This window comes from Echinococcus granulosus, assembly GCF_000524195.1.
Source record: "Echinococcus granulosus chromosome Unknown EG_S00033, whole genome shotgun sequence".
NCBI classification, from domain to species: domain Eukaryota; kingdom Metazoa; phylum Platyhelminthes; class Cestoda; order Cyclophyllidea; family Taeniidae; genus Echinococcus; species Echinococcus granulosus.
Window position 1 is genome coordinate 425,066 of NW_020170413.1, and position 12,752 is coordinate 437,817.

A 12,752-nucleotide genomic window follows, 5' to 3' on the forward strand; every position below is an offset into this window, starting at 1 on the left:
AGTTACTTTGTCTGTGTGCTTGGTGCCCTGCAGACGCCTTTAACTGGTTAATGGCCTAGCAATGACGGCTGTGGTTGACACGATGTGATACGACTTGATGCAGCTTAAAGGTGTTCAAGAAAACCACTTCTTGAAAAACAACCAGGACTAGTGAAGTTGTCGGACGAAACTATTAGTTACAAGACCTTATAGGGCACATCACAGTAAAATTCAACCGTACATAGGCCTCACAGATCACTTTAGAATGGGCAGGAGACACTACCACATCCTCGTCCCCCGTATTCCACTGATAGTCTTTCTTCAGGTAATTCCTACCTTCTCTTGACAGGAAGCAATCATTTGATCACAGGGTAAATAGAATAGGCCGAGTGGGAGATAAGAGCGCGACAGAAGCGGCGACGGCGGCTATGACTAGTTTATTTGCGTGTAGAGGCAAAACTGACCCGTCACCTATCCAGCGTGCCCATGGGAAAGAGTTGAGGTGTAACAGTAATTACGTTCACAAATAAAATTCTCTAAGACGCGGCACGAGAATAACTTATAATGAATCTTTGAAATGGAGAGGTAAAAAAACGCCTTCAAACTAAGCTGTGTATTTCTCTTCTTCTAGAGAAAATTCAACTCCACATGGAATAATGGGATTGTAGTATCCCGTAACTCACTCTTATGTGTTTAATCGCGGTCAGTCAAAATGAAAATCAACGCATTCAAAGAGTCTTGCAGGTCTAACTTAAAATCGGGAGACATTTAATATGGAGTTTACCACCTTTAGAATGGCCAATTTTGGAGGGAATTTTCTTTTCTATGAAAATGATGAAATAAGAAGAGAGATGAGTGGAAAATATACCAGATAAACGGCGAAGATAGAGTCAATAGATTTTCATGTTTCTCATCAACAAATTCCAGCTTTTCATTGCCAGAAAAGAAATTTTAGATAAATTATCAACCATAGCATTTATGAGGAGATGCGAAGACGACGTGAAGAAGGCAGACAGACACGTCTCCATGTCGAGAATGCCTTTGAGACCTAAACTCAATGCCTCACAGTAACGTGGAAATGCACTTCAAGGCTACATTCTACTTTCTTGGCTGAAAGAAAGAGCCCGTCTGTGAGATTGGCGGTAAGTATATCCGAGAAAATTCATTCAGTGGACTCTAATGTTCAATATTCTCCCTATTTGACTAGAGAGGTTTCCCAACGAGCATATTTTAAACACTAAGTCCTCTGATGAGGAGAAGTAAACTGGTTGCATTTTCGGGTTTTTTCTTTAAAAACAAAAATGATACCTTCCAATCACGATATTTCCAGTCTCTTTTTAAAAATTTTTAATTATTCCGAAAATGTTTTACCATTGAATTCGAGAACGATCCTTAGAATCGTGAGTACCACCATCAAAATAGTGGAAGACCAGGGACCGAGCATTTCTGAGGAAAGAGAGTACTACCTCAACAGATTTTATAAAAAAGACACTTTTTGCTCAGTAAAACTTCTTATTGTCAGATTTAGCTTTTCAAGAAGTGACTCGACTCTTGACCTGAAGACGCAACCCTCTTGACATCTGATGTCTCGTCATGAATCTGCAATGAACTATCTGCAGAGCTCAAACCTAGTACTACAGCATCGGCTCAAACCTGCCTTTAGGGATTCTTTATAGTTTTTAAAACGTTTTCAAATGCGGAATCGTGAGAAAAAAGATTGTGGGAATAGTACAAATGGGCCATAAGGCGATGTGTAAAAAATACTCACCTAGCCAATTTCGACAACTGATGAACTCCTTTTCTTGTGGATCAAAGAAGGCGCTGTTTAGGGCTGAAAGATGTCATACTGAGAGCTTGCTTTGTACATTCATCAATTTTGAGTCGTTTGTAAAAATACTTTTTCCAAAATTGAAAACAGACTTTAGTAAAAGCACAAAAAATTTTCAATCAACATCTGTGCGAGGGAGAGGTGGAGGATTCGGCCAGTTGTTTACCCTGCGCTTGACAGATTTCCGTGTGTTTTCAAAGCCCAGGAGATAAGATTACTAGTGTCTCAGTTCCACTTTGCTTTGATGTACGGCAAGTGTCATCCAAACTTGGAATCCCATCTTTGGAACTGTCTTTTTTTAATAAGTTACTGGGTACCTTAATGAGATAAAAAGATAATTAGCACTCTTGGTGCTTCAAAAGCTTATTTGTCTTCCACTTTGTTAAGGATATGCCTCATCACCACCACTGTCAGGAGTTGAGACTTCATCATGAATTCTACATTTCCATTTAAAATCCTGACTTCCCACCACAGATCGGTTAGTTTTAAAACAATCCTCAGCGTGAACTCGGGAGAAAATGAAAAAGGGGAAAAGAATCCCACATGCCAAACGACGTCAGTAATGGCACAATGAAAGGAAATGGATTTCATGAACGATGAAACTTTGAAAAAGCCCGTAAAGTCGTGAAAATGGGGTTATTAAAGGTAATATACTGTGCTTTTTCAAAGACACCTTGCTCGTATTTAATTACTCATGAAATTCCCCGCCGTCTCTGCTTCTCCACCTTTAAGCTACCACAAGGTTAAGGTGTAGGAAATAAGTAGCCGCTGAATCGCACCGTTGTTTGGGCAAAATACTTGACAAGTGTCAATACAAAAGACTCAATTCGAAAGATGTTAACAATAAAATGTTCACTATTCCACTCAAGAGAGCTGAGACTTGTAGTTAATCTCTCGGCTCTCCTCCAAAAGGTTAACTCCTCGAAGGGAGTTCGAAACGTGACACACACGCACACACTAAGTTACATCTCTTCCCCTCCCGGCTTAACTAAGAGCCAATTTTAGGAGGCTTTATTTAGATCTTGCTAGATATAACTACTAAATCTAGTAAAATTTAGAATCCGCTGAAAAATTCTGAGAAACTTTTTCCCCAAAGGAGTGAAAATGAATTTCTCTCAGGAAAAAAATACCACTCCTCAAAATTTTATTGGTCCTTTTCAACTTACTTAAATCTTTCATCAAGCGGACAGTCGAGTATCTCTAGGAGGCCAAAATGACCTGAAATTTCAATAGCGAAACGAATTCCGTGGATTTAACAGTAGACAGAAAAAACATTTATTTTATACACACAAATTTCTACTATGGTTTATCGGATAATGAGTGTTGATGACTGAAAGCTTAAACATTGCTTAGATTTTAGGCATGAAATTCCCCTTCCCACGCAATCCCACACACCCACTCACGTGTTGATAAAACCCGGAAAATACTTAATGGACAGAATCTCTCCACTGAGAGGAAAATTCTAAAATGGAAAGGCCATGGGTAAATGAGAAATTAAACTTTCTTCCAAATCAGATCTTGGCTAATGAAACCCAAACATTCGGAGTAGACAATACATCTGGTGTCACGTACAAGTAGCGTCAAATAGCTCTACTACGCAATTATTCAAAGACAGAAGAGGAATAAAACCGAAAATTCGACTTCAACTATCAGAAGCCGTTCAACAAAAGGAAATTAATAACTAATTGAGCAAACCACATTTCTTTTAAATTACCTAACAGTGAAGATTGGGACACAAATTGACCTGAAAACCGACGCGTCGACTATCATCGTTTCCGTAAGATCATGGCTTCCAAACTCCCAGTACTTGAGGATCTTGGATCATGATGAAGACGCAGTGCAGTGAGCTTAAGCGAGGAAGGTGTCTTTGACACTTGCAATTTGAATTTGTCATTCGGCGATACTTCCTAAACGTCAACATTTGACGGTGGAATGGAAACAAATTTCTCAAGCCTGGTTCACTTAATACCAACCATACCAAGGGAAACAAGCCTTTACACAGAGTAATGAGACAAATAAGCTTGCCAAACTACTTGTCAGTCAGCAGGACTTGGAAAAAGGACTTTCATATGAAGGATTCGGAGTCAAAATCTTCCTTAAGCAAAATTTCCTTTTAATTTTCCCTATCAATAGGTCCGAAATTATTTCCGAATACGTAGTCAGTTACCCCTTAAAAGTTGAAAGGTAGCCGACTACGTTAGCGTAGAAAAAAGGGACAAACTAATAACCGCGAGATTTCACAAAAATTATAACTAATCAAATCTGTGCTACAACGTTGTCTAGACGGCTACGATTGACCTTCCAACTCCAGATGGGTCAAATTCCAACAAGAGGTATAAGGGATGAGGAAATTCTTGAAAGTAGGCAAAAAAACATTCTAGGCAAGTCGTACACCGCAACAAGCATCTTTTACTACCAGCGGCTCAAGTGGAGCTACTACGGATGTCCAAAACCTCGGAAAAAGCGTTCCTGCTTCTATTACCCAGAAGTTTCCCTTTCGTGTTTCCTTTGCAAACTTTCTAGAACGTCTCAAAACTAATGCTCTTGTTTAGACCTCCTATTCCGTCAACATCACCTAGGGCAGGCTTTCAACAGCCAGTCGGCAGACGTATACACACCTGTCGTACCTCCAGCTTACTCATACAGATCTGCAGCAAAGCCATTCGTGTCAAAGTCTTGATTTCTCCTGATTGTCCGAGTTAAAAACTCGACAGCGTCCGTGCTTATGGAGCTTATGACAACCTTATTAGTATTTCTCCATAATTGGGCTTAAATGTTTGAGTGTTTAAGAGTAGTGAATGCTTAAATACTTTGTCAAAAATTCGCATTACGATAAATTTTCTTCAACCTTAAATACCATATTGTTCAATGAATGGCAAAAAATTTCTACTGGTCACAGGGCTCACACGAGTTGAAGACTTCAGAGGAAGATTTTTAATTAGATCATTAGGAAAGTCATTCATTGAACATCAACTCAATTCGGCTACATCATTCATCTGTCCAACCATTCATTTCCGACCTATCCATCACTACAACTTTCCACCTAATCATCTGCTTATCCGCCTATCCAAACATTCATCTTCCAGTCCAACGATCCATCAACAGAAAGTGCAGTTGTGATGGCGATTTTCGCATTGCAAGAACCACTCACCTCGTCCCCCTGACGTCCCAGTTGTTTCATAGCCTCCACTTCGATCGCGGAGAGACCGATGAGGCGATGCAGCAGCTCGTCCTCCATATCAGCGTCGAGGATCGCGGTGCCGTCGGTGAGACGCACTGTGAGACTCCATCGTTGACCATTGTGGTGCTCTAGCTGAGATTGCACACTTACCAACATCCCCCGCACGGAGTGGACCTCACTGCCACCGCCGCGTCGTTGTTGTCGGTCGTAATAAATGTCCTGTGAAGCGAGTAGAGAATATTATGGTGGTGGAGAACCGACTACCCCTTACCCAGCTCCTTTGACCAGCCCTGTAACCGTCTACCTATCCCGTGCATTTCGCTTTCTGTTTGCAAAACCATCTGTCTACCAATCTACTCGCCTCTCCGTTTCGCCTATCCTAATTTTCTGTGCTTTTATATCGTCGCTTATCTGTCTACCTCTCCCTCCGCCCAACTGTCTGCACATCTACCTGCCACTTTGTCTGTCTTCCTGTCTCTGTCCTATGTCTGCTTCCATACACACCGTACAGTGATTACATCTACCAATCTGTCCCGTCTACTCAACTTTCTGCCTATATCACGACTGTCCCATCCTACAGCACTAACTTGATTTCACTCTCCCACGTAGCACATGCGTGAAATCACCTCTTCCTAATGCGTGGGTGTGCATTCATCAGCTAATCAAATCCTCGACTGTTCTTTAGCTTCATTTACCCACAAATTATCCATGGCTTCACAAAAGACACTGAAAGATAAAAAGATAATATAAAAAGCCAGTGAATGTTAATTCCTGTCTTGCATACAATTTCAACATAAAACTAACAAAGGCAGCAAATATATAACAACTAGGAATGCTGAGGGCGAGACCTATTCAAATCACTGCCCATTTTATGCATAAATTATTCCGTATGGATAACCTGTAGAAGTCTCGCATATAATTTCATGGGTAAGTAAAACACTGCACAGCTCTTGTTTGAATGAACTCTCCGAAATCTAACTTGACAAAATGTCTTTTATCTTTAGAATAAGCATCTCAATTATCATTTGGCATAGTTTCATGAATCAAACTGAATCTGACCAAAGAGGCCCAGGACAAAACTTCCGAGAATTCCATTCAAAATATACTAGCTCCCCTGTTCCACTGGTGGTCTTGATCCAATCAACCAAAACATTCAAAAACCTCTTCAAGAATGAACATATTCATGGGCTAGTAATAAAGGGAAGCGATGGGGAGAAGACAAACCTAATGTGTTTAGATTGAAAATCCGACAATATTCACCTGCAAGTAGGCAAACTGCGACATACGAGATCTAGCCATCACCGCTGACTGCTGCTGTCGCTGTGGGTGGAGAGATGATGTGGTACTGAGGAAGCGACGGATGTCAGATTGGGAGAGTTGTGCTGATGGTCGAGCATTACTCGATGACGGCTGTAGCTGATGAATTGCAGGGCCCAGAGGAGGCAGAGAGGAAGACTCGAGCGGTGTATTGAGGGGAGAAATGGTGGGAGCAGTGATGCTTTCAGCGTCAACTTGAGGAGAAAAATTGATTTCCTCCAGAGCAGCATCCACTGCCACCTCATTGTCATTACCTCCAGCTTCAGACTCCCCTTCCTGTCCTATAGTCGCTGCATCTCTAGTTTCTGGTGGGGGAAAGAGGGGAAAAGGAAGCATAATGCGAGAGTCATCCAGGTTAAATGAAGGCTTTTGAGTTTATAAAAAAAAGCCAAAATTCAAGTAGTTCAAACAGCATTTATCTCTCCCTACAGTTTCCTACTTCTACTGTCACAATTGTGCACTCATCTCAGAGCGTCTAACTATTGTCTCCAAGCCAACTTCCGCAAAGATAAATTTGTCGGTTCAGCTGAACCAGCTTTCCCAAATTCCCCATGTTCGCGTTTGTAAATGATTGTGCTATCTTCGTCGCGCTCACAGGAGCCTTCTTCTCCCGCGTAATCGTAATTTCACCAAAACGGGTTGTGAGTTCTATGGGGCGGATTTGCTGCGGGCTGGATGAATCGGGAATGTATGAATAAATCAATGAATAAATAAATGAATCAGGGGGGAATAACTACTGTATCATTGTGGACTTACAACGCGATCGCCGCTGACACATACACGTGCAATCGCCTGTCTTGCAAAAGCCTGCACCATTAAACTAGCTAGTCAGTTGTCTCATCACTAACTGCTTAGCATCTCAGTTGTTCAACGTCCCACTACCGCCACAGGTTTGAGTCGGATGTCTCCAGTATTCACAAGAAATTCCGATCACCACACAAGGATGCATACACAAGCTGGCACTATCGGTCGGTGCTCTTCGGTTTGGAGATGCCTGTCTGGTCTGGGGCTCTGACACGTCATGGGTGCTGGCTGTTTATAATGGAGAAAGGAAACACTTAGCATCTGCACCTATCACGGCTCTTACGATGAAGCTAGAAAGGGGGGAAAGTGAGAGTCAGAAATCTCAGTCTAACTTGCACATTCATCCCTCCCCACCGGTTCAGATTTCTTCCCTCCTGATAACAAAAAAAAACTAGATAATTCCCTTTTCCCGACCAACAATTCAGTTGCTGTAAATGAATAAAAGAATATACTCTAACACACGTCCGGGCAAGAGCAAGGAATATAAAAAATATACTTCCTTGTGTAAATAAAGACTTGGAATGTCTTATCGCAATATCTTTCAAACGTCGGTTGACCATTTAGGAAAAAAACAACAAATACCGTCAATTGCTGCGGAAAAGTATTTCAGATTGGAGAAATGTTTAACCCTTCTTATATTAAGAAGAAAAATCTGCTCAATGGATATCAGATTTAGCTAGCAATCCATCAAAATGCATTTCCCGGACACTGAGCATCTAGAAGACTTGTCTAATTAAAATGTTAACTGCAAATGTGGCTGTCGCTTATTTGTCTTTTTTGTAAAGTTTAAGCCATAAGAATTTTAAAAGAATGTCATCAAACAGTGTGCGACCAAAACCAAACATAAAATAATACATAAAACACTGGCCTTTTAACCGGACTGCTTTATGGATGCGAAGAATAGCGTAGGCTAGTCCTTCTTTCATAAAATGACAAACGGTAATGTGAGAATACACCTGGAGGAACAAAAATGAATGTGGATACCTGGGTAATGGTGGGAAAATTTTATAATGCAAGAAGGTGAATGCTATCCCACGGCGAGCGCGGAGGAGAGGAGAAAATCCTTTCCCATGGAAACGTTTTTGAAGGGGTACAAGTTGTGATGCGTGATAGACGTTTCATCCAACTCTACATAGTCAAAAGGACATCACATACGAGTGGATAATATGCGTAGCAATTATCCTGGCCTTATTCATCCTCCCTAATTCTGCCTCTGAGACGGTAGTACGGAGAAATGTAAATGCTCCTAGTCTCAGAGTCCCTTTCCACATCTATGACAAAGCTACTTTCTTGGTCACATAACTCGTAAAGTTTTTGGTGGCACTAAGATACGAGGTCTGAAATGAAAGTGGTTCACAACTGCTAGCTGCCGAAATTTAGGAATTCTGTGGCAACGAAGTAAGGCAAAAGAAGCATTAATTTGTCTTGTCAGAGAACGACGTAACTTTTACTGTCTGACGTGTCAACTCTCCACGATTCGGAAGTGCACCAAGAAAGGAAACACAGTCTTCTGGCAGATGCTGGATACTGCAGGTAGGTGGGTGCGTGTGTTAGAAGGGCGAATTCATCTCCACCCATATGACTGCCTAGTTCGAAGATAATGATGGTCATCCAGGTGCAGAGCCCCATGGACGTCCAGCTAGCTAAAAACATGGCCACTGAAGATGGGAAAAGAGCCTAATAATGAATCATGAAGGCGTTGCAGAAAAGCTAAATGTGAGTGTGCTGGATTTATCTGCGATACCCGAACCCATGCCAGTTTTAATTGCATTGGTGGTGGGTACTTAAGCGACTGCCCAACCCATTACGGTAAAGAGGGTAATGCCATTCTGCAGCACGGCAAAGAAGGACTATATATTATCCTTTTTTTTAATATGCCAGATAATTGTGAAGTTGTTTAATCTCCCTTTGTAGCACTATAATTTGATCACTCATTTATAGCACATTCTCAAAGAGTGAAAGTCAACACAAAAAAGTCCATCCAATTAGATTCGATTGTCACCATTCATTACCTAGCGCCTAAATGACACTCGAATGTCAATTCATTGAGAAAAAAATTAAGACTACCATAGAGGCTGATCGTCGAAAACAGCATTAGTGCATGTTTAACTAAATAATACTACTTATTTACATCACAGTAGCACTTCCACCGTTCGGAAAATTGAAGACATTCGGGGCAGTAAATGTGGCGTTTTGATTAACATAAATAAGGCATTGGGAAGATGACGAGGCTAACAGCGTAACAATATTTAAGTGGACACGTATAATAAACGACACTTCCTACCTGTAAAGGTCTTTTTTTCTTATCCATCCAATTGAAATAGATGGATCTTAAAGAAAACGAGTTTTATGCGGTTACACCGGTAGCCCCGTGAAGGAATATACCCGATACATATCGTCTTTTGTGAAAAAAATAAAATCACCTCCATCGACGTCTCAACGAAGGTTTACATGCAAAGGAATTAACCGGCTATAACATGAAAAAGAGGCATAGAAGATGGGTATGCACTAAGTAGGTGGCGAAGCTTGTGAAGGCAAACAATGGGAGAGTGAACAAACTATTCAATGCGCTGCACCAGTCCAACTAACAAAATGGGAGGTAAATTGAATTATTTCAAATCTTCCACAGGAGAATTACAAAAATATGAAACATGGGTGAAATTTGAAGATGAGTCACTTATCCACATACTAAAACATTGGAAGATTTGGGGATAACTGAGAGAGAGGGAAGCGTTTCCATGCAAAAACAATGACGATGCGAAATGCGCTTAAGTGGGGCTTTGCAAAAGAAGGACGTGACATGGGAGAGCCAGCCAAAACCTATGATATGCCGAAATATTGGTAACATCGACAGTGACATTAGGTCATTGTATCCGCTTCATTCCTGTCTCACGGTGGAGCTTTCTTCACTGGAAACTCATTTTAATGACCATCAGAAAGGAGTAATAACAAACAACAACGAGAGCTATATGACCGAATGCTTAATTTACATAAGCACACAATCGCGCAAATCTGATCGGGTGCCTAAGAGTCGACCCTCAAATCGACAGTACAAAGTTCTTACAATGTGCATTCTTGTAGAACAATTGCATTAACAGTAGAAGCCAACGGAAGGTTTGTGGTATTGGATGGTGGCCTTACAACAAACTATGAGGGAAAGAGGTCAAAAAAATGTCGAGCCTTCAAGGGGAGCAGACTGTGTTCATTCCTATGCATAATCTCTCGGCTTTGAACTAGTACCTGCACGACCTTGGCACGTCTAGACCGTTCTGGGGTAGCTTGCCTGTTGCGATATCTAACGTGCGCTAACTTTCAAAAATTGTGATGCATTCAGCATTCCACATGTGGATTCGTCGTTTAGGCACCCGCGATCAGGTGAGTGCTCAACGCTCCGAATAATTGCTCACGGGAATGAGTCGCAGCCGTGCTGTGGACCAGCAGCAGAGATAGCAAGATCATGAGCGTCACTGACACAAGCGCACAGCCTCCTTTGAAATGTTTGAAACTTCCAAATGCCCTACTACTGATGTCCGATTGGACGTTCGCAAGCGTTACAACGGCGTGCACACGTTGTGCGGCGCACGCGCTCCCACCACCATTGAGTAACGGTGTCTAGACGGGTCCTCGCACGGTACATGGGCCCTTCTACCTGTATCACCACGGTAGCATCCAAAATTGAAGACTCGTGCTTTAATGAAGTTCTCAAGAGACAACTAGTGTGCTAGATAACCAGATTTTCGAAATCCTGTTCAAAGGCTCACCAGGACCAGGAAGAGTCAAACTTCCAAAATTTCCCACAGCAGGCGCCAGTAGAAGGTCAACTTCATGGAAGAGGCTCTCCCCTCCATTCAAGGAGGGATCGATCCTCAGAAAATCGTGCCCTGTAATACTACATTGATGACAGCACGGTAGAGATGTGCCCGATACTTGGTTGACTGGTGCATATAAATGTTATTAGAAATAAAGGTATCCTACACAAATTATTATGTCTACAAAGAAGTACCACCGGTAGGGAAACACAAATTGGGGAGTAGCGCCCGTTAGTAACTTCGTGTTGTCAACAACGGAAGTATGGAAAAACAAAGTGGAAAAAAAATAACAACGCCGATCCACAGATCCAATATCGTACTGTGTAAGGGAGAAATGAAATTAGTCTGAATTTCTAAGAGGTTACTGCTAACTTAGTAGTTAAATAAATGGGACTTGCTTCCAAGCAAAGGATTCTACGAAAGCGACTAGCCTATGAAAATAGGCCCAGTGATGGGCATCACGCGGTCTCGAGCCATGGCTAGCAAATGTGTCGCTTCAAGGTATTGCCTAATTTTCGAGACCTGCCTTTAGCGTGATTTTGATTGACCACAGTACGGATAACGATGAATGACTTAGCCAAGTCACCACTAAGAGTGGCAAGAGCGAGGCTTAAGACATCAATGAAATACTGGGATCAGGATTTTGGGCCAAAATTAATTGACTCTCACTTTCACCAACCCAGTGTCTGGATCAACAGCCTTCCAGCCTTCTTCTTGGTATTCCTCTACACATGGGCCATGCATGTCTGGGAAATGCGAAAAATGGAACGGAAGGAAAGCATCTATTACAGATGCTCACAAGATAATAGCCATAAAAGCCACAATAAATGATTGATAAGTTTCGCTCTGTGGTCAGTAAGAAAGTGAAATGACTGTCTCTTAGGTACGCGGAAAAAGTTGGAAGAAAAGTGGTCAAAGACTACCTGAATAATATAAAATGGATATTGGGGATACTTCCAAACTGGAGTAATACAAAATCAGTTCAAAATATTTCGTGATGGGTAAAAAGTTATAAACGCTCACCATCTTCAATAGCGGCGGCCGCTAGGCTCTCGAAGTCCTCCACTGCAGACGCTAACAGAAGGTCATCTTCATCGAAAAGGTCTTCCTCATTGAGCTCGCTCCCAACGTTTCGTTCTGGAGGTCGAAGAGCAACGTCAGTGGTGTTGCTGGTAATATTATCAATAGTGTTAGTAGTAGTAGTAGTAGCCTCAGTGGTGGATGTGGGGAGATGTCGGTGACCAGGAAACCACTCTGGAGGCCTGTCTGGTGGGAGGTTGAGTTTCATCAAAAGCTCACGTTGCAGAAGGGCTTCTGTTCTCCTCTCACCGGTCTCCGCAAATTCAACCTGAAGGTATATAGCAGTGAAGAATGAGGTAAGTGTTGGGCGGAAGACTCCAATCTATGGCTATCGCTGTGGTTAAGCATGCTCTTCATCCTGATATTGAGCTGTCGGAAGAAAATCCTGACCTTACAATTTCGCTGTTGAAATGATAGCAGAAAACATCGCATACTCAGCTAACCTGACGGAAAGACGCTACAAGAAAGCGGGAGAATGGTAAACACACTAGTCGGTGCGTTAAAATAAGCGTTTTTTTCCAGCTCAATAGTGCCCAAATAAAGGCTCAAAAGAGAAAAAGAGAACAGAAGTCGAATGATGTTGCTCAAATTTACGAAAATAAATAAGATCAATGGCCATATCGTAAGGTAATCCAACAAACTAATAACCGCAAAAGGCTTCTTCATGAAGTATCTCTAACATTAAAGTAGTCAACGTTACAATACACCTTCCATTCTTAATCGGCCACGAGCTTGCTGCCCATTCCACTATTAG

The 12,752-nt window shown here is 41.8% G+C and overlaps 2 protein-coding genes across 2 annotated transcripts in view; both read right to left on the reverse strand. All coding sequences in view use genetic code 11, as the record gives it.

Moving 5' to 3' along the window:
* Positions 1–768: 768 nt before the first annotated feature.
* Positions 769–4,770, reverse strand: EGR_04933 (hypothetical protein; the record flags this gene model as incomplete). The annotated part of the gene is made up of 4 exons (XM_024494182.1): positions 769–906; positions 1,827–1,898; positions 2,026–2,124; positions 4,714–4,770. 4 exons carry the CDS (start codon positions 4,768–4,770, stop codon positions 769–771), a joined length of 366 nt encoding a protein of 121 aa, XP_024351419.1.
* Positions 4,771–10,629: 5,859 nt separating this feature from the next.
* Positions 10,630–12,752, reverse strand: part of EGR_04934 (RecQ-mediated genome instability protein) — a gene marked incomplete at both ends in the record, with an annotated part of 7,907 nt that continues 5,784 nt past the window's right edge. Inside the window, 3 exons of the mRNA XM_024494183.1 lie at positions 10,630–10,758; positions 11,588–11,664; positions 11,942–12,266. Coding sequence (XP_024351420.1) covers positions 10,630–10,758; positions 11,588–11,664; positions 11,942–12,266 — 531 coding nt within the window. The remainder of the gene's footprint in view (positions 10,759–11,587; positions 11,665–11,941; positions 12,267–12,752) is intronic.